Source organism: Protopterus annectens, chromosome 12.part0 (genome assembly GCF_019279795.1).
Source record: "Protopterus annectens isolate FY-2018-M chromosome 12.part0, PAN1.0, whole genome shotgun sequence".
NCBI lineage: Eukaryota > Metazoa > Chordata > Ceratodontiformes > Protopteridae > Protopterus > Protopterus annectens.
The window spans coordinates 397,588,763-397,613,535 of NC_056746.1; the positions used below are offsets into that span (position 1 = coordinate 397,588,763).

Below are 24,773 nucleotides of genomic sequence, written 5' to 3' on the forward strand. Positions count from 1 at the left end.
CTGACATCGATGTCCTCCATACTGAGGAGGGCATTTGAGGGTGTGCAGCTTGGCCGTAGACCACTGGCAGTGAGCAGTATTATCCTGTGTGTTCTCCAGGTTTGTAGTGTAGGGTGGTAGGTTTATCATTCCAGCCGTGCCTGCAGTGAGCACTGTGGGGGTGGCAGGTGCCTTCGCCAAACCCTTGAAGACCAGGGGCGACAGCTGCCAGCCATACCATGCGAAGGGGCGTGGCGTGCCAAGCATGTCATCCCAGGTATGAGGAATCTGGATCCCCTCAGACTGACACCGGTAACCAGGCACATTATCAAGGGTGACCACATTGAGCCAGTATAGTGGCATCATACTTGATGAGGGTGGGATACTGCCCAGGGTCAGGGACATGCCGGCCTGGGCTACACAATCTGAGTGGCCCTCTATGTCTCCTGTACTGTATCCCAGGGTGGTATGCCACCAGTCGTTGACACCAGCATGGGCAATGACCGTCATACCTGTACATGCTGCGGAGTGACCTGAGTGCGTGTGTTATGTGGCATATTCCAGCGCCCGGCAGGCAGCATACTGTGATCATTCCCTTGTTCAGTGTGGTGGGTGGGACGTCGGTGTGTCTGGCAGTGGCGTCACCCATTACAGGTGTGTCTGGCAGTGTGTGTGTCGCCTTTGGGGTTCGACAGTTTAGCACACAGACGTTGAGAACTATGTGTTGCATGTCCTATGTCTTGTGGAGGCAGTAGCTTGTGTGTCTGCTTCAGAGTGCTCGTTAGGTTCGTGACATGTCTTACAGTGCCTCCAGGTATGTCTTAGTGTGTTCATGTGTTTGATTAGCATTTGCGATAGTCACATGTGACACTGGGTATGTGGTGTGCATGGTGTCCTTCCCCTCCCGCGTGGTCTTGCCGGTCATGGTTTGAGAGAGCACAGCCCCTCTTTCTGGCTATATAGTAGCGTCTGTCACATGTATTATGTTCATTGGGGGAGGTGCGGCTTGTCCGTGTCCATGAGGCACCTGTAACAGTGGCCAGGACGCCCAGATTCACCATCTGAACAGGAGAGGTCGCTAGCAATTGACCCTTCGACATGCCAGAGAATGTGAATGCATTTGCTGTGTAACCGTTCAGAAGGCACCTATAGGGAAGTGGGCACACAAGGGGACTCTAGGCCAGTGTAGTACTCCATTTAGTATACATGTACTTTATCTATGTAGGAATACTATGGGAGCAGGTGCAGAGCTTTTGTGATATAGAGAACAGACAGTCGGGATTGCAAGAAGAGAGGTCATACACATAAACCTGCGGAGCACGGGCGGATACAGTGTAACGTTGCTTACACGGTACATGACGCACATGTCCACACATATACTGCACCTGACGCCTGTGGTCGGTGCCACAGGCTACGGTGGACAGAGACATCACATACATGGCATGACACAGTACAGGTATGGTGACATTCTGCAGGTGTCGTACACAGTGTGCTGGCTACTGACCGCAGGTGTCACCTGTCAGCTGTGGTGCACAGTGTTCGACAGTCGGATGCTGTACCGGTACAGGAATATTCCCGTATTCGCGGGCCGTACACCTCTATGGCACACACACCATTGTGTGCAGATGGGGACACCTGTCTGTGTGGTCGGCACCCTCACAAGACAATGCACCGACGCGCCATGTCACAGGGGTGGTCTTGCACAAGTGGCCAGTAAGGCTCACAGGTATGGCAATGATAGGGCTGTACAATGCAGCACCACTACGGGATGGTCACCCTGTGTGGTCAGTGTCCAGTCACAACACGATATCTGCATACACCCTCTCAACAGGCAGCAGACATACACACATGTTGACACACTGACATGGTGGTGGCCACACATGTCTACACGGAGGGATGACGTGTTGCATGTACTACACCATCCACATCGATGCACCCCACACTGAGGTAGGTACAGATCTCTACCATGGTGTACAGTGATGTGTGGCACGTGGCACATAGTCACCAGGATCTGTGGCATACATGGGCACACATTCCTGCACACATGTTGGTGCTAGGAATGCCACACCCGCTACATGGGATTTGTGCAGGCGTGCAGCGGTATGTGGTGCATCCTGCGTACTACCACTGTATCTGGCAGCTGTGCCAATATCTGCACGTGGGAGGTGGTAGGGGTTACAGTGGCAATGTGACATATGGTCGATCCCGCATGGCCGATGGGTATGCATCATGGCAGCGCTGTCATGTAAAGGCGACATAGCAGACTGTATGCACATGGCAGGGTAGGATGGTGTGTGACACACGTGTGACCAGCACCTGCACACATGCATGTGGACAGGTGTTTAAACAAATGGTGTACACACAGACTGCCATGCGTGCTGTTACTATGCCACCATATGACGGCCCCCATGATGGGTATGCATGTGGGAGGGGGTTGCAACTGTGTTACGGACACCAGACACCGCCCTGCACGGCTGCACCGTGCACAGTACACGTGTCACATGTATCCCCTGTTGCCATGTGTGTATGCATTGCTACGTTGTGACATGTGTGTCAACATACATGGAACATGGACTGTGGTTTGGTATCACAGCTGTCACAGGCAAACTGTACAAGGGTATGTGTCCCTGTGAACACCGCTACACCCTGTAGGGGTGCATACCACAGACATGTATCTGCCTTCCCTTCGTGTGTGTATTACCGCGTACGCCTGTGTCATGCATGTGGTACATCACAGGCTTCATATGTGTCCTGCGTGCAGTCCATGCACACAGCCAGGAAATCACATATGTCACATATCCGGACATTGTTTCACTGTGGTACAGCTGCAGTCATGTGTCATACCTGTGTCAGGCCCGTGGTATGTGTGGAGCACGCCTGTCCGTGTATACCGGTATGGGTGGACTACATCACACCTGTGGGATCATTGATAGTACATGTGTACTCTGCACGATGGACGTACACCGCCACATAGTCTTCTGGACATATGTCACATGCAGTTTCTGGACCGTGAGGCATACTGCTGCACCGATGACATGGTGCTGGCATAGCAGCTACAGTGTACACTACGGTGTGTACATGTTCAGCCTGCACTCGTGACGCCTGTGCTGTCATCTGTGTGTGTACGTGTGACTGCATGTGTGTCCACCCCCGGCGTGTGCGGGTTTACCTGGCCGTGACTTGCGGTGTGTGCACTCCGTCTGCATGCCGGACGGCGTAGCACATACGTGTGTGAGCATGGCGGGTCGCTGTTGTGTGGGTGGACACACGATGGTCCACATTCTGCCTCCCATGCCGTTGCCCCATGTGTATGCCTGTCTGCACTGTGCGATTCTAAGTGTCTGAGCATGCCCAGTAAGCAGCTGTGTAGATGGACACACAGTACAGTGCACACCGCGCCCGTCTGCATTGATACCCCGGGTGCATGCCTGTTTCCCTCCACAACTGCCACATCTGTGGCATGGCCGGGTTGCTGTTGTGTGGCTGGACACACGACGGTCCACATTCTGCCTCCCATGCCGTCGCCCCATGTGTATGCCTGTCTGCACTGTGCCGATTCTAAGTGTCTGAGCATGCCCAGTAAGCAGCTGTGTAGATGGACACACAGTACAGTGCACACCGCGCCCGTCTGCATTGATACTCCGGGTGCATGCCTGTTTCCCCTCCGCAACTGCCACGTCTGTGGCATGGCCGGGTTGCTGTTGTGTGGCTGGACACACACGATGGTCCACATTCTGCCTCCCATGCCGTCGCCCCATGTGTATGCCTGTCTGCACTGTGCCGATTCTAAGTGTCTGAGCATGCCCAGTAAGCAGCTGTGTAGATGGACACAGTACAGTGCACACCGCGCCCGTCTGCATTGATACCCCGGGTGCATGCCTGTTTCCCCTCCGCAACTGCCACGTCTGTGGCATGGCCGGGTTGCTGTTGTGTGGCTGGACACACACGACGGTCCACATTCTGCCTCCCATGCCGTCGCCCCATGTGTATGCCTGTCTGCACTGTGCCGATTCTAAGTGTCTGAGCATGCCCAGTAAGCAGCTGTGTAGATGGACACACAGTACAGTGCACACCGCGGCCGACTGCGTTGATACCCCGTGAGCATGTCTGTCTCCCCTTCGCAACCGCTAGGTGTGAGAGGCATGGCCAGTACACCAGTCGGGGGTACACACGACGGTCGGCACCGATGTCTGCTACTAGGCGTGTAGCCATGGCCATTGACATCCTGCATAGCCATGGTGACCATCCAGGTGACTCATATGTGGCTGTCATGCCACATTGGCTGCCTACATCCTGCACGCCGGATGCCCTCTCATAGGGTATACTGTAATGTGGTGCATCCCGTATTCATGTCGTGATGTACTGCTCCGTAGTTAGTTGGTATTCCCGACCGCAGCACTACCGTGTTACTGTACGGCCACCTTGGGATGGTAACAGGCTGTGTGACTGCGCACTCTGTCTTCATTCCCTATCGGCCGCATTGCCTCTGCAGATGATACCACCCACCTAGGGGTATGCCTCCTGACAGTGCTGTGCTCAGTAATCTCGTTAGCGCGTTCTGTAAATGCTTCATGCTGTAGTGAGTTCATGTAGGTAGGCGTAGGTTCGACTCTCGGCCCTTCCCTGTGTGTGTGTGTGTGTGTGTGTGTGTGTGTGTGTGTGTGTTTCCAGCTGCCTCTGCAGATGAACATGCTTTTAGATGCAACACATACCTTGGCTATTGCCAGCTATTCCCTTACGGGTGATGTCACCCGCCTAGAAGTATGCCTCTGACAGCGCTGTGCTCAGTAATCTCGGTAGCGTGTTCTGTAAATGCTTCATGCTGTAGTGAGTTCATGTAGGTAGGCATAGGTTCGACTCTCGGCCCTTCCCTGTGTGTGTGTGTGTGTGTGTGTGTGTGTGTTTCCAGCTGCCTCTGCAGATGAACATGCTTTTAGATGCTTCGCAACACATACCTTGGCTATTGCCAGCTATTCCCTTACGGGTGATGTCACCCGCCTAGAAGTATGCCTCTGACAGCGCTGTGCTCAGTAATCTCGGTAGCGCGTTCTGTAAATGCTTCATGCTGTAGTGAGTTCATGTAGGTAGGCGTAGGTTCGACTCTCGGCCCTTCCCTGTGTGTGTGTGTGTGTGTGTGTGTGTGTGTGTGTGTGTGTGTGTGTGTGTGTGTGTGTGTGTGTGTGTTTCCAGCTGCCTCTGCAGATGAACATGCTTTTAGATGCTTCGCAACACATACCTTGGCTATTGCCAGCTATTCCCTTACGGGTGATGTCACCCGCCTAGAAGTATGCCTCTGACAGCGCTGTGCTCAGTAATCTCGGTAGCGCATTCTGTAAATGCTTCATGCTGTAGTGAGTTCATGTAGGTAGGCGTAGGTTCGACTCCCGCCCCTTCCCCGTGTGTGTGTGTGGTGTGTGTGTTCACAGCTTCCCTAGTAGAGTGGAGTTATTTTAGATGCTTGGCAACACATACCTTGGCTATCGGCAGCCATTCCTTTACGGATGTTGTCACCCACCTGTACATGTGCCTCTGACGGTGGTGTGTTCGGTGGTCCACGTAGCGTTCCATACCTGTGTCATACTGTTGTGCGGTTGGGTATGTGGGGGTGTGGTCAATCACCATGCCTGCCACATGTGTGTGTGTGTCCATGCTCCCAGCTGCATGGGTTCATAGGGTATGGCTTTGAGGTTTCCGCAGAACACTCATATCCTGCCGCCATCCCTGTGTTTGTGGATGGTGAGACGCAGCTCGTGGACTGCTTGTGTGCCTGCTGTGTTTGGCGACCTCCGTGGCGTGTTCTCCACGTGCACCCTGCTATGGTGTGGTGGGGTGGTGCTGTGTACGTTACACGCACGGGCTTGCCACATGTGTCCGCGTCTGTATCTCTGTCATTGTATATCTACGCCTATGTTGTGCCCGTAGTGCTGCTCTTGCATGGACAGCTGTCTGTCCCATGTATCGCATATTTGCACGGCTGACACATAGAACTGTGGTACGATGCATATCCACTCATTGTCCATGCACCGTCCGTATTCCAGAACACCCTAGAGACATCTGCTGGATATCGTGGCAGACAGCTATCCTTGCTGTACTGACACTGTACCCGTACACGCCATAAACCTTGTGTGTAATTGACTATTTATGGTGTGTGTATGTCTAACTGTGCTGTATGCATGGTCGTGTGTGTGTCCCGCTATAGCCATCTGTGCAGGTGTCGCCACTATGGGTAATCCTTGTGGACCGCTGTTTCATGTGCACTTCTGCACATACCTGCAGACCGTACTATCCCTCCTATGGCAGCGGCCTTAGATCGACTGCTGCCCTAGGCTGTAGGGCTCCATGGCGCACACCACCACAACACATGGTGCCCCCATCCTGGTATACCTACATGACACACCTACTAGACAGGTGGCCCTACTAGTGCGGCGCCCTGGGCAGCCGCAGGATTGGCGTATGCCTACGGCCGGCTATGAGCACATCACAAGGCATACGTCTACATTCGGTGTTTTACGACGGCTAGGTTATAATACCAGAGGGGGGACCTCATCAACTATGCTTTAGAATGCGGATTTAGATGGATTATTAGGTGGAGGGTTGACCACACACCAGGGCTGACCGGTGAAACAGTGATGAAGCCTCCTTTGAGAAGCAGGTGGCTTAAACCCCGTGACAGGAATGTAGTTTAGGTACAGATATACAGTTAACACACATTAGTCCACTCTTTCAGTTGTGTACCACTGTATTACATTGATATGATATGCATATCTTCTATATATATTGTTAGATCTTTGATTGATGAGTATTAGGCATAGTACAATATCATATAATACATGTGTTACTAGGATGTTTTCTGAGATGTTAATATATGTGTGTGTAGTTAACATTGCGTCTGTGCTTTCTATGCTGTGGTTACATGTTCATTGTTTGCTGAGAAATTAACCAATGAAAGTGTAAGGGGGGATATTTAAAGCCTGGATGCTTCTATGTCATGTGTAAGTCTGACGGAGCCTACGGGTGAAAGCGCTTACATGTCCATGAAGTAACCTTTGTATACCATTTGTGACCTGTCGTGGACAATGTCTACGTTGACTGTTTCATCTACCTATGTGTGTTTTGGATTGTGTGCCATAAGGTGCCAGCGGTTCTTTGATGTTGATTAGGTGTATTCCATGGTCAATTGACATTAATCCTATTAATTCACTGAAGGATGTTCTCCATAAGTGGGAACGCCATAGTTTGACCATCCTATGACCTTCCTAGCTGACGTTGTTTTTGTGCCATTGGTATGTGTTCCACAGGTCGCCCATTTCTTCCACGGTATGGAAGCGAGTGATCCCCATTATGGTGCTGGCAGATTGAGTGCTGTGTGCGCGGTATTCGCACGGCGGTCTGGCTTTGTATGGGGAGTGTCTACTGTAGTCCCTATCTGTATTTCCTGTGTTATGCCTCACTGCAGCTGTGTGATTCCACCAGGTTTGCAGTTATGGGTGACATCTTGGTCCTACGCTTGTCCATCCATGCCGATTGCCTACTGGACACTGGTATAGAGCAGTACACATTTCACACCTGCATTTAGCATTATCCGGTGGATGCTTTGCACAATTAGTGGGGAGTAAGGCATGTGCTACTCCCACATCCCTCCCACGGTGCGGGACAACGTATTATCTGCCAAACAACACAACACCGAGCCCCGTTTCTGCATACCCAGGATCCCATGGCTGCAACCCTCGACGGTACCCATTACACATCCGTCATGTGTGCGGGAATGGGATGTGGACGCACCTCTATGGACTCTACAATCTGGGAATTTCTGTTCATATGTCCTGCATTTCATGGACAGTTGTCATCAACCTTGAACACGCTGGAGGTGCATATGTCTGGCTGTACCGTAGTCACGGCTGTCAGTTCTTCTGGGTCTCTCGATCGCAGCTGGTTGACATTGCGTACGGATGAATCTTTGGGGTCCTACTATGAACACCAATGTGCATATGTAAAGTGTAGAACTTGTTGGACTGTGTCCATCTGGCCAGTGGGTTTGACTGCTGCTGTATGTTCCCCAATCGCGGATGTCTGCTTGCTACCCATATTATGTAGTGCTACGTTAACCAGGTTATTCCAAACTGAACCCAGATGGTGTAAATCCAATGATGCAGGCTAGGAAATGCTTTAACTAATCCTCAGATGTCCCATTAGGGAATTTCCGCCACTGTATTGTCAAAATAACACAACCAAAACATGTAGATCCTATTAATTCATTGAAGGATGTTCTTTATAAGCGTGAACGCCATAGTTCAGAGATCCTATGACCTTCCTAGTTGACGTTGCTGGTGTGCCATTAGTATGTGTTCCGCAGGTCGCACATTTGTTCCGCAGTATGGTAGCGAGTGATCCCCATTTTCTTGCTGGCAGATTGAGTGCTGTGTATGCCGGTATACGCACGGCGGTCTGACTTTGTATGGGGAGTGTGTACTGTAGTCCCTATCTGCATTTCCTGTGTTATGCCTTACTGCAGCTGTGTAATTCCACCAGGTTTGCAGTTATGGGTGCCATCTTGGTCGTACGTTTATCCATCCATGGGAATTGCCTACTGGACACTGGTATACGGCTGTACCCATTTCACAGCTGCATTTATCATTCTCCGGTGGATGATTTGCATTATTGGTGGGGGGTAAGGCATGTGCTATACCCACATCCCTCCCACGGGGCGGGACAATGGATTATCTGCCAAACAACACCGAGCCCCATTTCTGCATACCCACGATCCCATGGCTGCAGCCCTCGACGGTACCCATTACACACTATTCATGTGTGCGGGACTGGGATGTGGACGCACTTCTATGGACTCGGCCATATGGGTATTTCTGCTCATATGTCCTGCATTTCATGGACACCTGTCATCAACCTTAAACACGCTGGTGGTGCATATGTCTAACTGTGCCGTAGTCACGGCTGTTACACCTTCAGCGTCGCTCCCTCCATCACGTTTTTATTGCATAGGGTTAAATTTTTGGGTCCTACAATGGACACCGATGTGCATATGTAAAGTGTAGAACCTGTTGGACTGTGTCCATCTGGCCAGTGGGTTTGACTGCTGCTGTATGTTCCCCGATCGCGGATGTCTGTTTGACTACACATATTATGTAGTGCTACGACATCCAGGTTTTTCAAACCTGAAACCAAATGGTGTACATCCAAAGATGCAGGTTAGCAACTGCTTTACATAATCCTCAGAAGTCACAGTAGGAAATATCCGCCACTGTATTGTCAGAATAACACCACCATAACATGTAGATCCTATTAATTCATTGAAGGATGTTCTTTATATGTGGAGTACGCCATAGCTTAACCATCCTATAACCTTCCTAGTTGACGTTGTTGCTGTGCCATTAGTATGTGTTCCACAGGTCGCCCATTTGTTCCGCAGTATGGAAGCGAGTGATCCCCATTTTCTTGCTGGCAGATTGAGTGCTGTGTACGCCGGTATTCGCATGCCGGTCTGACTTTGTATGGGGGGTGTGTACTGTGGTCCCTATCTGTATTTCCTGTGTTATGCCTTACTGCAGCTGTGGAATTACACCGGGTTTGCAGTTATGGGTGCCATCTTGGTCGTACGTTTGTCCGTCCATGGGAATTGCCTACTGGACACTGGTATAGGGCTGTACACATTTCACAGCTGCATTTAGCATTCTCCGGTGGATGATTTGCATTATTAGTGGGGAGTAACGCATGTGCTATACCCACATCCCTCCCACGGGCGGGACAACGGATTATCTGCCAATCAACACCGAGCCCCATTTCTGCATACCCACCATCCCATGGCTGCAACCCTCGGCGGTACCCATTGCACATCCTTCATGTGTGCGGGAATGGGATGTGGGCCTTGCGTCTATGGACTCGGCAATCTGGGGATTTCTATTCATATGTCCTGCATTTCATGGACACTTGTCATCAACCTTGAACACGCTGGTGGTGCATATATCTAGCTGTGCCGTAGTCACGGCTGTCAGTTCTTCTGGGTCTTTCGATCGCAGCGGTTGACATTGCGTCGGATAATTTTGGGGTCCTACAATGGACACCAATGTGCATATGTAAAGTGTAGAGCTTGTTGGACTGTGTCCATCTGGCCAGTGGGTTTGACTGCTGCTGTATGTTCCCCAATCACGGATGTCTGTTTGACTACCCATATTATGTAGTGCTACGTAAACCGGGGATTTTCTACACTGAACCCAACTGGTGTGAATCCAATGATGCAGGCTAACAATTGCTTTAACTAATCCGCAGATGTCCCATTAGGACATTCCCACCTCTGTATTGTCAAAATAACACAACCAAAACATGTAGATCCTATTAATTCATTGAAGGTTGTTCTTCATAAGTGGGAACGCCATAGTTTAAACATCCTATGACCTTCCTAGTGGGCGTTGTTGGTGTGCCATTAGTATGTGTTCCGCAGGTCGGCCATTTGTTCCGCGGTATGGAAGCGAGTGATCCCCATTTTCCTGCTGGCAGATTGAGTGCTGTGTATGCCGGTATTCGCACGGCGCTCTGACCTTGTATGTGGAGTCTCTACTGTAGTCCCTATCTGTATTCCCTGTGTTATGCCTTACTGCAGCTGTGTAATTCCACCGGGTTTGCAGTTATGGGTGCCATCTTGGTCGTACGTTTGTCCATCCATGGGAATTGCCTACTGGACACTGGTATAGGGCTGTACACATTTCACAGCTGCATTTAGCATTCTCCGGTGGATGATTTGCATTATTAGTGCGGAGTAACGCATGTGCTATACCCACATCCCTCCCACGGGGCGGACAACGGATCATCTGCCAATCAACACAGAGCCCCATTTCTGCATACCCAGGATCCCATGGCTGCAACCCTCGACGGTACCCATTGCACATCCTTCATGTGTGCGGGAATGGGATGTGGACGCACTTCTATGGACTCGACAATCTGGGGATTTCTGTTCATATGGCCTGCATTTCATGGACACTTGTCATCAACCTTGAACACGCTGGTGGTGCATATATCTAGCTGTGCCGTAGTCATGGCTGTCACCTCTTCTGGGTCTCTCGATCGCAGCCGGTTGACATTGCGTAGGGATAAATTTTTGAGGTCCTACAATGGACACCAATGTGCATATGTAAAGTGTAGAACATGTTGGACTGTGTCCATCTGGCCAGTGGTTTTGACTGCTGCTGTATGTTCCCCAATCGCGGATGTCTGTTTGACTACCCATATTATGTAGTGCTACAAAACCCATGTCTTTCTACAATTAACCCAAATGGTGTTAATCTAATGCTGCAGGTTAGCAACTGCTTTAACTAATCCTCAGAAGTCCCATTATGAAATATCCGCCACTGTATTGTCAATATAACACAGCCGGAACATGTAGAACCTATTAATTCATTGAAGGATGTTCTTTATAAGTGGGAACGCCATAGTTTAAACATCCTATGACCTTCCTAGTTGACGTTGTTGGTGTGCCATTAGTATGTGTTCACCAGGTCTCCCATTTGTTCCGCAGTATGGCAGCGAGTAATCCCCAATTTTGTTGCTGGCAGATTGAGTGCTGTGTGCGCCGGTATTCGCACGGCGGTCCGACTTTGTATGGGGAGTGTCTACTGTCGTTCCCATCTGTATTTCCTGTGTTATGCCTTACTGCAGCTGTGTAATTCCACCGGGTTTGCAGTTATGGGTGCCATCTTGGTCGTACGTTTGTCCGTCCATGGGAATTGCCTACTGGACACCGGTGTAGGGCTGTACACATTTCACAGCTGCATTTAGCATTCTCCAGTGGATGATTTGCATTAGTAGTGGGGGGTAAGGCATGTGCTATACCCACATCCCTCCCACGGGGCGGGACAACGGCTTATCTGCCAAACAACACCGAGCCCCATTTCTGCATACCCAGGATCCCATGGCTGCAACCCTCGACGGTACCCATTACACATCCTTCATGTGTGCGGGACTGGGATGTGGGCGCACTTCTATGGTCTCGACAATCTGGGAATGTCTGTTCATATGTCCTGCATTTCATGGACACTTGTCATCAACCTTAAACACGCTGGTGGTGCATATGTCTAGCTGTGCCGTAGTCACGGCTATTCACTCCTTTTAGGTCTCTCGATCGCAGCTGGTAGATGTGGCGTACGGATCAATTTTGGGGTCCTACAATGGACACCGATGTGCATATGTAAAGTGTAGAACTTGTTGGACTGTGTCCATCTGGCCAGTGGGTTTAACTGCTGCTGTATGTTACCCAATCGCGGATGACTGTTTGACTACACATATTATGTAGTGCTACGACAACCAGTTTATTCTGAACTGAACCCAAATGGTGTAAATCCGATGATGCAGGTTAGCAACTGGTTTAAATGAACCTCAGAAGTCCCAATGTGAGATATCCGCCACTGTATTGTCAAAACTAACACCACCAAAACATGTAGACCCTACTAATTCATTGAAGGATGTTCTTTATAAGTGGGAACGCCATAGTTTAACCATCCTATGACCTTCCTAGTTGACGTTGTTGGTGTGCCATTAATATGTGTTCCACAGGTCACCCATATGTTCCACGGTATGGAAGCGAGTGATCCCCATATTCTTGCTAGCAGATTGGTTGCTGTGTACGCCGGGATTCGCACGGCGGTCTGGATTTCTATGGGGAGTGTCTACTGTAGTTCCCATCTGTATTTCCTGTGTTATGCCTTACTGCAGCTGTGTAATTCCACGGGCTTGCAGGTATGGGTGCCATCTTGGTCGTAGGCTTGTCCATCCATGGGAATTGCCTACTGGACACTGGTATGGGCTGTACACATTTCACACCTGCATTTAGCATTATCCGGTGGATGCTTTGCATTATTAGTGGGGAGTAGGTCATGTGCTACACCCACATCCCTCCCACGGGGCGGGACAACGGATTATCTGCCAAACAACACCGAGCCCCATTTCTGCATACCCAGGATCCCATGGCTGCAACCCTCGACAGTACCCATTACACATCCTTCATGTGTGCGGGACTGGGATGTGGGCGCACATCTATGGACACGTCGATCTGGGGATTTCTGTTCATATGTCCTGCATTTCATGGACACTTGTCATCAACCTTAAACATGCTGGTGGTGCATATGTCTAGCTGTGCCATAGTCACGGCTGTCGCGTCATCTGGTGGATGGTAACGGCTGGATGGAATTCTGTTAAGATAAATTTTTGGGTCCTACAATGGACACCAATGTGCATATGTAAAGTTAGATGTTGCTGGACTGTGTCCAACTGGCCAGTGGTTTTGACTGCTGCTGTATGTTCCCCAATCGCGGATGTCTGTTTGACTACCCATATTACGTGGTGCTACGTAAACCAGGTTTTTTAGAACTGAGAACAAATGGTGTACATCCAAAGATGCAGGTTAGCAACTGCTTTAAATAAACCTCCGGCGCCCCCGTAGGAAATATCCGTCACTGTATTGTCAACATAACACCACCAGAACATGTAGATCCCCTATGTATTCATTGAAGCATGTTTTCTTCATAAGTGGGAACGCCATAGTTTACATATCCTAGTTGACGTTGTTGGTGTGCCATTAGTATGTGTTCCACAGGTCGCCCATTTCTTCCGCGGTATGGCAGCGAGTGATCCCATTTTGTTGCTGGCAGATTGAGTGCTGCGTACGCCTGTATTCGCACGGCGGTCTGACTTTGTATGGGGAGTGTCCACTGTAGTTCCCAACTGTATTTCCTGTGTTATGCCTTACTGCAGCTGTGTAATTCCACGGGGTTTGCAGTTATGGGTGCCATCTTGGTCGTACGCTTGTCCATCCATGAGAATTGCCTACTGGACACTGGTATAGGGCTGTACACATTTCACACCTGCATTTAGCATTATCCGGTGGATGCTTTGCATTATTAGTGGGGAGTAAGGCAGGTGCTACACCCACATCCCTCCCACTGGGCGGGACAATGGATTATCTGCCAAACAACACCGAGCCCTGTTTTTGCATACCCAGGATCCCATGGCTGCAACACTCGGCGGTACCCATGGCACATCCTTCATGTGTGCGGGACTGGGATGTGGACGCACTTCTATGGACTCGGAACTCTGGGGATTTCTGTCCATATGTCCTGCATTTCATGGACACTTGTCATCAACCTTAATAACGCTGGTGGTGCATGTGTCTAGCTGTGCCGTAGTCACGGCTGTCGCTTCTTCTGGTTGAACGATAACAGCTGTATGATGTTCCATAGGTATCAATTTTTGGGTCCTACAATGGACACCAATGTGCATATGTAAAGTGTAGAACTTGTTGGACTGTGTCCATCTGGCGGGTGGTTTTGACTGAACTTCCTAGTTGACGTTGTTGGTGTGCCATTAGTATGTGTTCCACAGGTCGCCCATTTGTTCCGCAGCATGGCAGCGAGTAATCCCCATTTTGGTGCTGGCAGATTGAGTGCTGCGTACGCCGGTATTCGCACGGCGGTCTGACTTTGTATGGGGAGTGTCCACTGTAGTTCCCAACTGTATTTCCTGTGTTATGCCTTACTGCAGCTGTGTAATTCCACCGGGTTTGCAGTTATGGGTGCCATCTTGGCCGTACGTTTGTCCATCCATGGGAATTGCCTACTGGACACTGGTATAGGGCTGTACACATTTCACAGCCGCATTTAGCATTCTCCGGTGGATGTTTTGCATTATTAGTGGGGGGTAAGGCATGTGCTATACCCACATCCCTCCCACAGGGCGGGACAACGGCTTATCTGCCAAACAACACCGAGCCCCATTTCTGCATACCCAGGATCCCATGGCTGCAACACTCGACAGTACCCATTACACATCCTTCATGTGTGCGGGACTGGGATGTGGACGCACGTGTATGGACTCGACAATCTGTGGATTTCTGTTCATATGTCCTGCATTTCATGGACACTTGTCATCAACCTTAAACACGCTGGTGATGCATATGTCTAGCTGTGCCGTAGTCACGGCTGTCGCTTCTTCTCGGTGGAATGGCAGCAGCTGGATGATATAGCATATGGAACAATATTTGGGGTCCTATAATGGACACCAATGTGCATATGTAAAGTGTAGAACTTGTTGTACTGTGTCCATCTGGACAGTGGTTTTGACTGCAGCTGTATGTTCCCCAATCGGGGTTGTCTGTTTGACTACCCATATTATGTAGTGCTACGAAAACCAGGTGTTTCATAACTGAATACAAATGGTGTCCATCCACGGATGCAGGTTAGCGACTGCTTTCAATAAACCTCAGAAGGCCCAATAGGAAATATCCGCCACTATATTGTCATAATAACACCAGCAAAACATGTACATCCTGTTTATTCATTGACAGATGTTCTTTATCAGTGTGAACGCCATTGTTTAACCATCCTATGACCTTCCTAGTTGGCGTTGTTGGTATGCCATTAATATGTGTTCCACAGGTCGCCCATTTGTTCCGCAGTATGGGCGAGTGATCCCCATTCTCCTGCTGGCAGATTGAGTGCTGTGTGCGACGGTAGTATGCGGCGGTCTGGATTTCTATGGGGTGTGTCTACTGTAGTCCCTATCTGTATTTCCTGTGTTATGCCTTACTGCAGCTGTGTAATTCCACCAGGTTTGCAGTTATGGGTGCCATCTTGCTCGTACGCTTGTCCATCCATGGGAATTGCCTACTGGACACTGGTATAGGGCTGTACACATTTCACACCTGCATTTAGCAATATCCGGTGGATGCTTTGCATTATTAGTGGGGAGTGAGGCATGTGCTACACCCACATCCCTCCCACGGGACGGGACAACGGACTATCTGCCAAACAACACCGAGCCCCATTTCTGCATACCCACGATCCCATGGCTGAAACCCTCGACAGTACCCATTACACATCCTTCATGTGTGCGGGACTGGGATGTGGACGAACTTCTATGGACTCGACAGTCTGGGGTTTTCTGTTCATATGTCCTGCATTTCATGGACACTTGTCATCAACATTAAACACGCTGGTGGTGCATATGTCTAGCTGTGCCGTGGTCACGACTGTCGCTTCTCCTGGTTGAACGATAAAGGCTGGATGGTATTCCGTACGGTACAATTTTTGGGTCCTACAATGGACACCAATGTGCATATGTAAAATGTAGAACTTGTCGGACTGTGTCCATGTGGCCAGTGGTTTTGACTGCTGCTGTATGTTCCCCATTCGCGGATGTCTGCTTGACTACCCATAGTGTGTAGTGCTACGTAAACCAGGTTTTCCAAAACCGAGACCAAATGGTGTACATCCAATGATGCAGGTTAACAACTGCTTTAAATAATCCCCAGAGGTCCCAGTAGGGAAGTATCGCCACTTTCTTGTCAGAATGTCACCACCATAACAGGTGGATCACGAGCACTTTGGCCTGGTCTTACCGGGCATTTGCAAATGTAATTAGCAGAAACATATCATTAAATGAATAATAATACATATTTTAATAATAAAGTTAATCTTATGTTATTTGGACAATAGCTTCTGCTATTGACATACGATGCTGTGGGTGGTGCTGGTTACCATACACATGGCTTTCTCAAAGGCCGAATTCACAATTCTAAACACTACTGTGGTCTCCTTTAAGGACCCTTAGCCAGTGGTCAACATTACTCAGGCCACTGCATCACTTACATATGCCTTCTACCGGCACCTACAGGACTGCATGGATCAGGCATTCCCTTACCCAACTGTGGTTCTTTGTACCAATGCCAAGCATCCAGTGTGGTGTACCCCAGCCATACCCAAGCTGTACAACGAGAGGAGGTGGCTACTACAAGACAGAGCAGACTCCTTGTGGGGTATGACACCCTTGCTCATTATATGTGAAGAGCTACAAGCTCTCATGACATAATCCGGGGCAGGTTCCACAGATATATCTCCAAGGACTCGACAGACAATCATACGGCCTTCATTAGCTATGCTGGACACCTGGGAGGTAACTCCCAGATATGCTCTGACTGGGTTCACAATGATGTGAAGTGTACTGAACATACACACATTGCCAACATACTGGCTGACAGGTTCGGTGAAGACATCTCCACCCCCCCCCACATGGAGAGATGTCTGTACCAGCGGATTGTGGCCCCCGAATGTTCTGTAACGCACAGGTGGGACATGCTCTCTCCAAGGTAGTGAACACAGCATCCATGGGACCAGCTGGTGTCCCGACTGTGTACTCCGCGATCTCATTGAGGAATTAGACCCACAGTTAGGACAGCTGTTTGATCTTAGCCTCACCTCGGGTAACGTACCCAAGTTGTGGCGCACGGCGACTGTAGTCCCACTTCGCAGGGGCAGTGCCTCCACTGACCCTGGTTATTACCGTCCCATTAGCATGAGATGCCTTATCTGGAAAGACATGGGGAAGGATCATACTGCAGCCCATAGATGACGACATAGGGGACCTGCATACTTTGCATCCAACCCAGTTTGGCTTGGTCAGAGGCAGATCATGCGTTTAAAACCTGGTTGACGTTTTAGGGACAGTCACCGAGGCCATTGATGAGGGTCATGCAGTCCATACAGCCTACCTCGACCTGGCAAAGGCCTTCAACACAGTACCCCCCTCGGGTATCATTGATAAACTCATCGGCTTGGATGTGAACACGTACATCGCAGGATGGGTTGCAAACTGGCTAGGTGACACAACCCACGCGGTCATAGTTGCTGGCAGCATGTCAGACTTACTGCCTGTCACAGGCGGTGTCCCACAGGGCTCTGCCCTGGGTCCACTATTTTTCTACATCTACATTTCCAAAGTACAAGCACACACAGGGGGGTTAGGGCTGACATTGTTTGTAGATGACTGCGAACCGGGTGCCATAGTGGGATGGACATCTGACACAGATATCCTTCAAAGGGGCCTCACAGATATGGATATCTGCTGTCAGGGACATGGCCTACAGCTAAATGCCGGGTTATGCATAGTCATACCCATCGGGAAGAACAAGGTCACTCCTGTCCGCCATATGGGTGGCAGTCCACTGATCACGGGGGGAATTACCAGGGATCTGGGGACCCAGGTTGTCAGTCACCATTCGTTCGACACACACGTTGCTATGGTGGTTCGGTAGAACTTCTACATTGCCCACCTGATCGTGCAGGGATTCACATCTAGATCAGGGTAGGTCATCATCTCCTTGTACTCATTACTCATTAGACCTATGATTGAGTACATTGCCCAGTTCGGAAGGTATCTGACCCGACACCTACAGCAGCTGGGAAGGCCCCATAGGTTCATCGTCAGACAGATGCAGGGTGTCAGGGATTTGTGTTATGCTGCCCCACTGTAAGGACTCCTGCTCCATTCAGTCACATACCACTTGTTCAGTGGTGACCTGTGCCTGACATACGAGGCCATGTCGACCCATATTTGATGACTATGCTTCACCTACTGGATCTACATCCCTCAGAACCACATGGGCAGGTGACGTGAACCTTGACACGGTCATTAATAGAATGTGTTGGAGTGACACATACATCACCCAGACACTCACTATGCTGTGGAACAACATCACAGTACATGTGAGGCAGAGAACCTTGCTAGCCTTGTTCGAGGGGATCTTGTCCATTGGATGGGGATTGCAGATATACCCCAGGGATTACATCATTGTCACTGCTTGACAGAGGTACAGCAATATAATAGGCATTTTATCTCCAGACTGGAGGGTTGGCAAAGGTAACATAACTGTGGCCTAGGGTTATGGCTGCCCTTGGGTAGATAGCCTACTCTGTACCTATGGACCTATGAACCTATGTTCATAGTTTGTCCCATTCACACTTGTCTATCCCCTATCCTCATTCTTATGTGTATATTTCTGTGGCACGTGATTGAACTATGTATTACCTGCAGGTATGCTGTCTACAGTACACATACATCACAGTTGATTACAGTGTATCTGTGTACCTACCTCTGTGATACTGAGGACTACCACACATCCTTCACAGCATTACATGCATATGTCCATTCTATTATTCTTTGGCCTGAGGGGGGGTGTTAAGGCAACGGTTCCACGTGTCCCTGTTTGTGCATGCGTCATGGTGGTCTTTGACCAGCCTCCGTTGCTGTCGTGGGATGGACGGTAGTGTTGGTGTGTGTTTGGCATGTGTTTTCACTGCCGGTACATCTGTGGGAGGTGGGGTTGGCACATGTTCCTCTTTGCAGGGGGCCCCATCCTGGACATTTGTGTCATGCATCTACACTTGGCACGTGCCATATGTCCTGTGCTATTCCCACAGTCGTGTATGCCTTCCTGCATTACTACTGCGTGTTACTGGCTGTTTGTATCTGGTACGCATGGCTATTATGGTGGATAGCTTGGCCTATTCCCATGCTATGACATACCCATCCATCCAGGCATATACATGTTATTCCGTCCTTTGCGTTGGCCGTGGGTGTTTGGCCGTCCGGCAATGCTACTCTCAACGTGTGATGTCCCACCTTCCCCTTCTGTGCCTGTGGCACCCTGTTGGGGCGTCCTGCTTGGTGGCCACATGTTCAGCCATATGTGTTGTGTTTGACATGTCTGCATAGCTAATCATCGGTACGGTGGCTGAACATACCGCCTTGTCCAGATGTGTACAGTTATGGGCACCATGGCGTGTGCACGCCTATGGGGTTTCGACAGGTCCATACCACATGCGGGATGTACACATTCTGCCGACACATTCACATGCAGCCATTTGGATATCTGTACCTGAGGTGGGATGTTAACATGTGGGGTACATATTTGCCCGCGTGGCACTGCCTAGGACAATACTTCTTACTACATTTCAGGTATGCCCATTGTGTGTAGGTGTGTAGCTGCGCAAGGCTGCTAGCTGGGTTGGGTGCACGGTCGTACATGGGTGCGGGTTACATGCTATGACGGGGCTGTTGTGTATTACATTTACATGCATGAGTTCCGCTTCTGGATATTACGCTTAGGCATCGCCGTCCTATGTGTATCGACGAGCACGTTGCTGGGTGTAGTACATGTTGCTATGCACATGTTTGCCTGTGTTTAGGGTATCTTGTTTCCTTCTTGTTGTTATATCGACACGGCTACCCGGCTGTGTACTCTCACTACTGCTGGTGACCATGCCCATGTCGCTACTTCTATGTCGGTGCGGCGCGCTGACATGCTGCGGTACACCTTCACTGGGTATGCCCACTGACGGTGCCTTGCGGGACGGACACGGTATTATGTGTATGCTTTTTTCGTTGGACGGGTACACTTTGGACTTCGTGGGTTAATGTTTGGTTCTCCGTTTTGTGTGAACGGGTATCCACGGGCCCTGGCTGGTGCAGTTACTATTGCAGGCGGCCTGTGGAAGTCAGCACTTTAGGTTGCTCATCGCCTGCCGGCTTGGCCACGCCTCCGGACGCATCCTACTTGGGCTCGCTCACGTGCCCTCCGCACGTGTCTGTGGTTGCGGCGCGCACTCATTACTATGCATATGGCGCTGCTACGCCGATTATTCACTGCACTGCCGGTGCAAGCCTTACACCGGCCTTGCGCCGAGCTTCATGAATCCCGGGGTTTATCTTTTTTATTTTGTGTTTGTTAAAATTCAATAAATTACAGTTTTACCATGGATCTGCTTGCGCCAGCAATTGCTGCAACAGGTAAAATGAAAAACTCATGTTCCATGGATCAGATAACATACTAGTGGTTTCCTATGCAGAATCAAAGAATATCTAAATAAATCCCATCTGCCAATCATACTCCAAACACCATGTGCTCAGAGTGGCTGCCCCCCTTACTCCATGTTAGCTACATCTGAGTAATAGGGAAAACTGACAAATATATTACATGACATCTTTTAAGATTTTGGAATAAACTTTCTCTTACAATCAGAAGTCAGTCATTAACTTTCTTCAGAAATAAATCTGATATTTATAAGAGAAGTACAAAATATCATCACAGGTTATAGCAATCAAGCTTCTTGAAGCCCAGTGATTTGTACGCTTGAGAACCAAACCTAGGAGTCTCAATCAAACTTGGCTTCCTCTCTACCCCAGAGCTTAGAATGTCCTGGTCTGTTTCTGGTGAATACAGATTTCCATGAGTATTAACCTCTTCATTCAGCTCCATTCCTTTGTTCTCTCTTCCAGTCTGACATCTTTCTCCCTTAACATACTGAATCACTGCATTCTAACCCCACCTCTTCTCTGTTGCCCACTTCTTGGGCGCCTTCTTCACGTCTTTTTATAGACTATAAAAACTACCAGGAATAAGTGTTTTTATCTGAACCAGAAAAAAATTCAGATTCCTGTAGAAAATCCATTCATCCAAACTTAAATAACAATTAAAGTGTCACACGACAACCCTCATTCAAATTTGAAAACAAACATCTAAAAAATGTTCATGCACAGAATACCTATGCCATACAAATTAAGAACAGTAGAAAATGATTTGTACAGATATACCAGCAAATGTGAAAAATATAAGAAATGTTTGTTGTTTGTTCTATGTTATCAACTGCATTGAACCTGATATCAGAGGGGGATGATTTAGAAAATCTATTGGACACCAAGGACAGAAACAAAAAATATGTTTTTCTAGGGGTGTGTGTGTTATCCATACCCTCAACTTAATCAAATGGAGACTCTGCTTCCTTCCTTTAATTATAATAAACTAAGTCCATTGGATTGGGAAACAGAAATAGTGACATTGGACAATCTATGGTTCACACAATCAGTGGCAACTAAATAAGAGTTTTACCAGTGCTTTCTCCAGTCTGCCATGTGAGACACTGCACGTAAAAACTTTCTAAAACTGTATTAAAGTTCCAAACTGAAATGGCAAGTACATGAATTCTGCTTATGTAATTATTAATTCCATGAGAGTTCAGCCATGCTAATAAGACATTAGTTTTAGAGATATTTTATTACTTACCTTGTTGGGGAAGGTCTCGTCAATCTCTTGCTGTAGTTTTCGCTGTACATCAGGGTGGATGGCGAGATTATAAGCCATGTAAGAAAGTGTGCTACTAGTCGTCTCATATCCAGCAAAAATGAAGACTACAGCTTGATCTAGAATTTCTTGGTCTGTCAGGGCTGGGGTTGTGAGAATTTTAAAAGAAGAACACATTCTTATGAAATACAACTGAGAGTATGATACTGTTGTCTTTATACATATATCAAATGACACCGAATGCACTACACAGTGTAGGCCTAAATATTTGTGAGCCTAATAAGTTTCCTGAATGGAAAATGGTTCATTGTTAGTACTGTTCTAATACTTGTTCAGTTAATACCACTAAGGTAGCCCATGTTGCTTAAGCTAATATAGTCAGAGTTTAGCATTAAAAGCAAAAATAGAATTACAACTATTAATTAGCTCAGGTGTACAGTCATTTAACTTCAAAGTAGGCAGTTACCTTGAAGTAATCATTTGTTGCAAGGAGTTGATTGTTTACTTGTCCTTAGGACTGCTCTATCACTACCTGGCCACTATGTTGTTATTTATTAAATAATGAACAAGCCTTGCATGACATCTATCAAATGCTGTTAAAAGTTTATACTCTGCCCACAAAAAGCAGTGCACCTCCCCCAATATGCTGGATGCAGTTAGTTGTTACGACTGCTATACCCCAAACCTTATTTTGAAAGGGTGATACGGATAGTTACATCTTTAAAAAGGAAGAATAAAGAAAATACTTTTACTCACTAATGTCACCAATTACATAATTATTCTAGTTTTGTTAAATCAGAAAAAAAATGCAATTAAATGAAGCAGAAGAAAATTATCTTCTTTTTCACCATGTAGTAAGAGGTAACTGAAAAGGAGAGTCCTGGATAATTAATGTCCTGCTCATCTTAATTATATAAGTAACTCAGAAAAAGTCTGCTTAGATGTGAGCAAAATTGGCTACCAGAAGAAATAAGTATAAAACAGGTTGTATGGAAATATGCTGGATATACATACAATTCTGAAATGAAGACAAGCTTGACATACTTTCTGCTTGGTGCAAAACATACTCGTATATGAATAGGATTTACTTACTTTGTACTACAAAGCTATTTGCAACAAGGTAATACTTCAAATGGGAATTAATGATGTATGACTAACCCAGTTATAATGATGTATGACTAACCCAGTTATAGGATATGATAATCCAAGTGTTGCTGTTTTACATCTAATATTATCTAAAAGTGTTAAACAATTTAATCTCTTTCTGGTAGTTTTATTTATTTATTAATGTATTTATTTTTTGTTGTTGACTGGGTTAGCCCTACTAGGCTAATAGCCTCTTTTCATGGGAGACCCAAAGTGATATTTATGCTAAAAGAAGAAATTTGGCCATAGCATTAAGGAACTTCCCCTACTTGTCATTGTTGTGAGAAGGAACGATTTTGAAGGAGCACTTCTCATTTCTGTTCCAGGTGCAGAGGTGGCCTAAAGAAACAGGGAAGCAGATGGGGAGAGAAGGATATGATAAAGTAGTGAAAGAAATGAAGGAGTAAGCAAATAGAGACCAGAGAATGTGTGCAGGATTCTGAGGAAATGTTTCAAAGAAACCTATTTGATAGAGTTGAGTCAGCAAATGACAGATGTATAATTATAACCCTTCAGTTGGGAGGACTGCAAGAGTGATCCAGAAAATGAAGGAGATTTTCCCTGGGGGGGCATTATGGAAAAAATACAAAAGGAGAATGCAGAGACAATCCTGAAGAATAGTGGTGAGATGGAGAAGAAAACATATGCAGAAAAAGTAAAAGAATGCAAAAGTACAGCAGAAAAGAAGGCAGAAGAAAACACAAAACAGAAGTAAGTGATAAAGATTCAAAGTAAAGAAGACAAAGAAATGGACAGGTATGAAGTGTGGGACAATTTAATAGCCCCTTTGGCTATAAAAATACAAGAGGTAATAAGATTTATTCTGATTAACAAAGAGATATTTTGTGACATTATATTTGAGACTTTTTTTTCAATGGAAAATTTTCTTGGAGAATATGAAAAAAAGAAAGACTGCAACCCAGGAGTCATTATTTGATAAAAGCATTTAACAAGGAAACAGAAAAAGAAGATTCATTTAAAGTTTCGAACAGAGGTAGAAAGAGAAACTTTAACAGCACGTTTGAAAGCTTTATGTAAAGAAGTACTGGGTGGTGGTGGTGCGGTAGCGTTGTCGCCTCACAGTAGACGTTGTCCTGTTCGATTCTCAGCTAGAGTGTCTTCTGTGTGGAGACATGCGTGAATGGGCGTACCTTCGTTGAAGGTTGTGCATCAGGGCCGGCAACTCAGCATGTAAAAATCTACTGCCAATCATTAGCGGACCGGAGTTCCGCTGTGGCAACCCCTAACCGGGAAAAGCGGAAAGACACAAACAAACAATGTAAAGAAGTACTGGAAATTACACAAGTTTGTGACAAAAGGGGTTTATGGACTGGTGGCTGGCTGGGATTGTAATATTGTGTTAAAAATACAAACAGAAAAAATTATATGTATACCAAGCATGATAAATGTGGAGGGGAATAGGGTTGTTGTAAAGTACTGGGGATAACCCAAAACATGTTTTTTTTTTTTTTTTTTATGAGGAAAAAATTATTAAAGAGGACACAGAAGATTCTGAAATAAGTAATGAAGACGACAGAGTTAGTAAAAGGGGAAAAGCAATTATATTGATAAAAGGGTAAAAAACAGAAATGTTTATTTATTTATTTATTTTACATTTGTTGACCGGGTTTGTCCGACTGAGCTAAGGAGCCTTTTTTCAGCAGAGGCCTTGGGAGAAAAGCTCCACATGTTCTACACATTATTGTTGTGTCTTTCAGCTTTTCCCGGTTAGGGC

At 47.6% G+C, this 24,773-nt stretch overlaps 1 protein-coding gene across 1 annotated transcript in view; it reads right to left on the bottom strand.

The window, feature by feature from the left end:
• LOC122816597 (cytochrome P450 3A30-like) overlaps positions 1-24,773 on the bottom strand; it is a 451,471-nt gene that overhangs the window by 132,237 nt on the left and 294,461 nt on the right. The window contains exon 10 of the mRNA XM_044089497.1: positions 21,875-22,035. Coding sequence (XP_043945432.1) covers positions 21,875-22,035 — 161 coding nt within the window. The remainder of the gene's footprint in view (positions 1-21,874; positions 22,036-24,773) is intronic.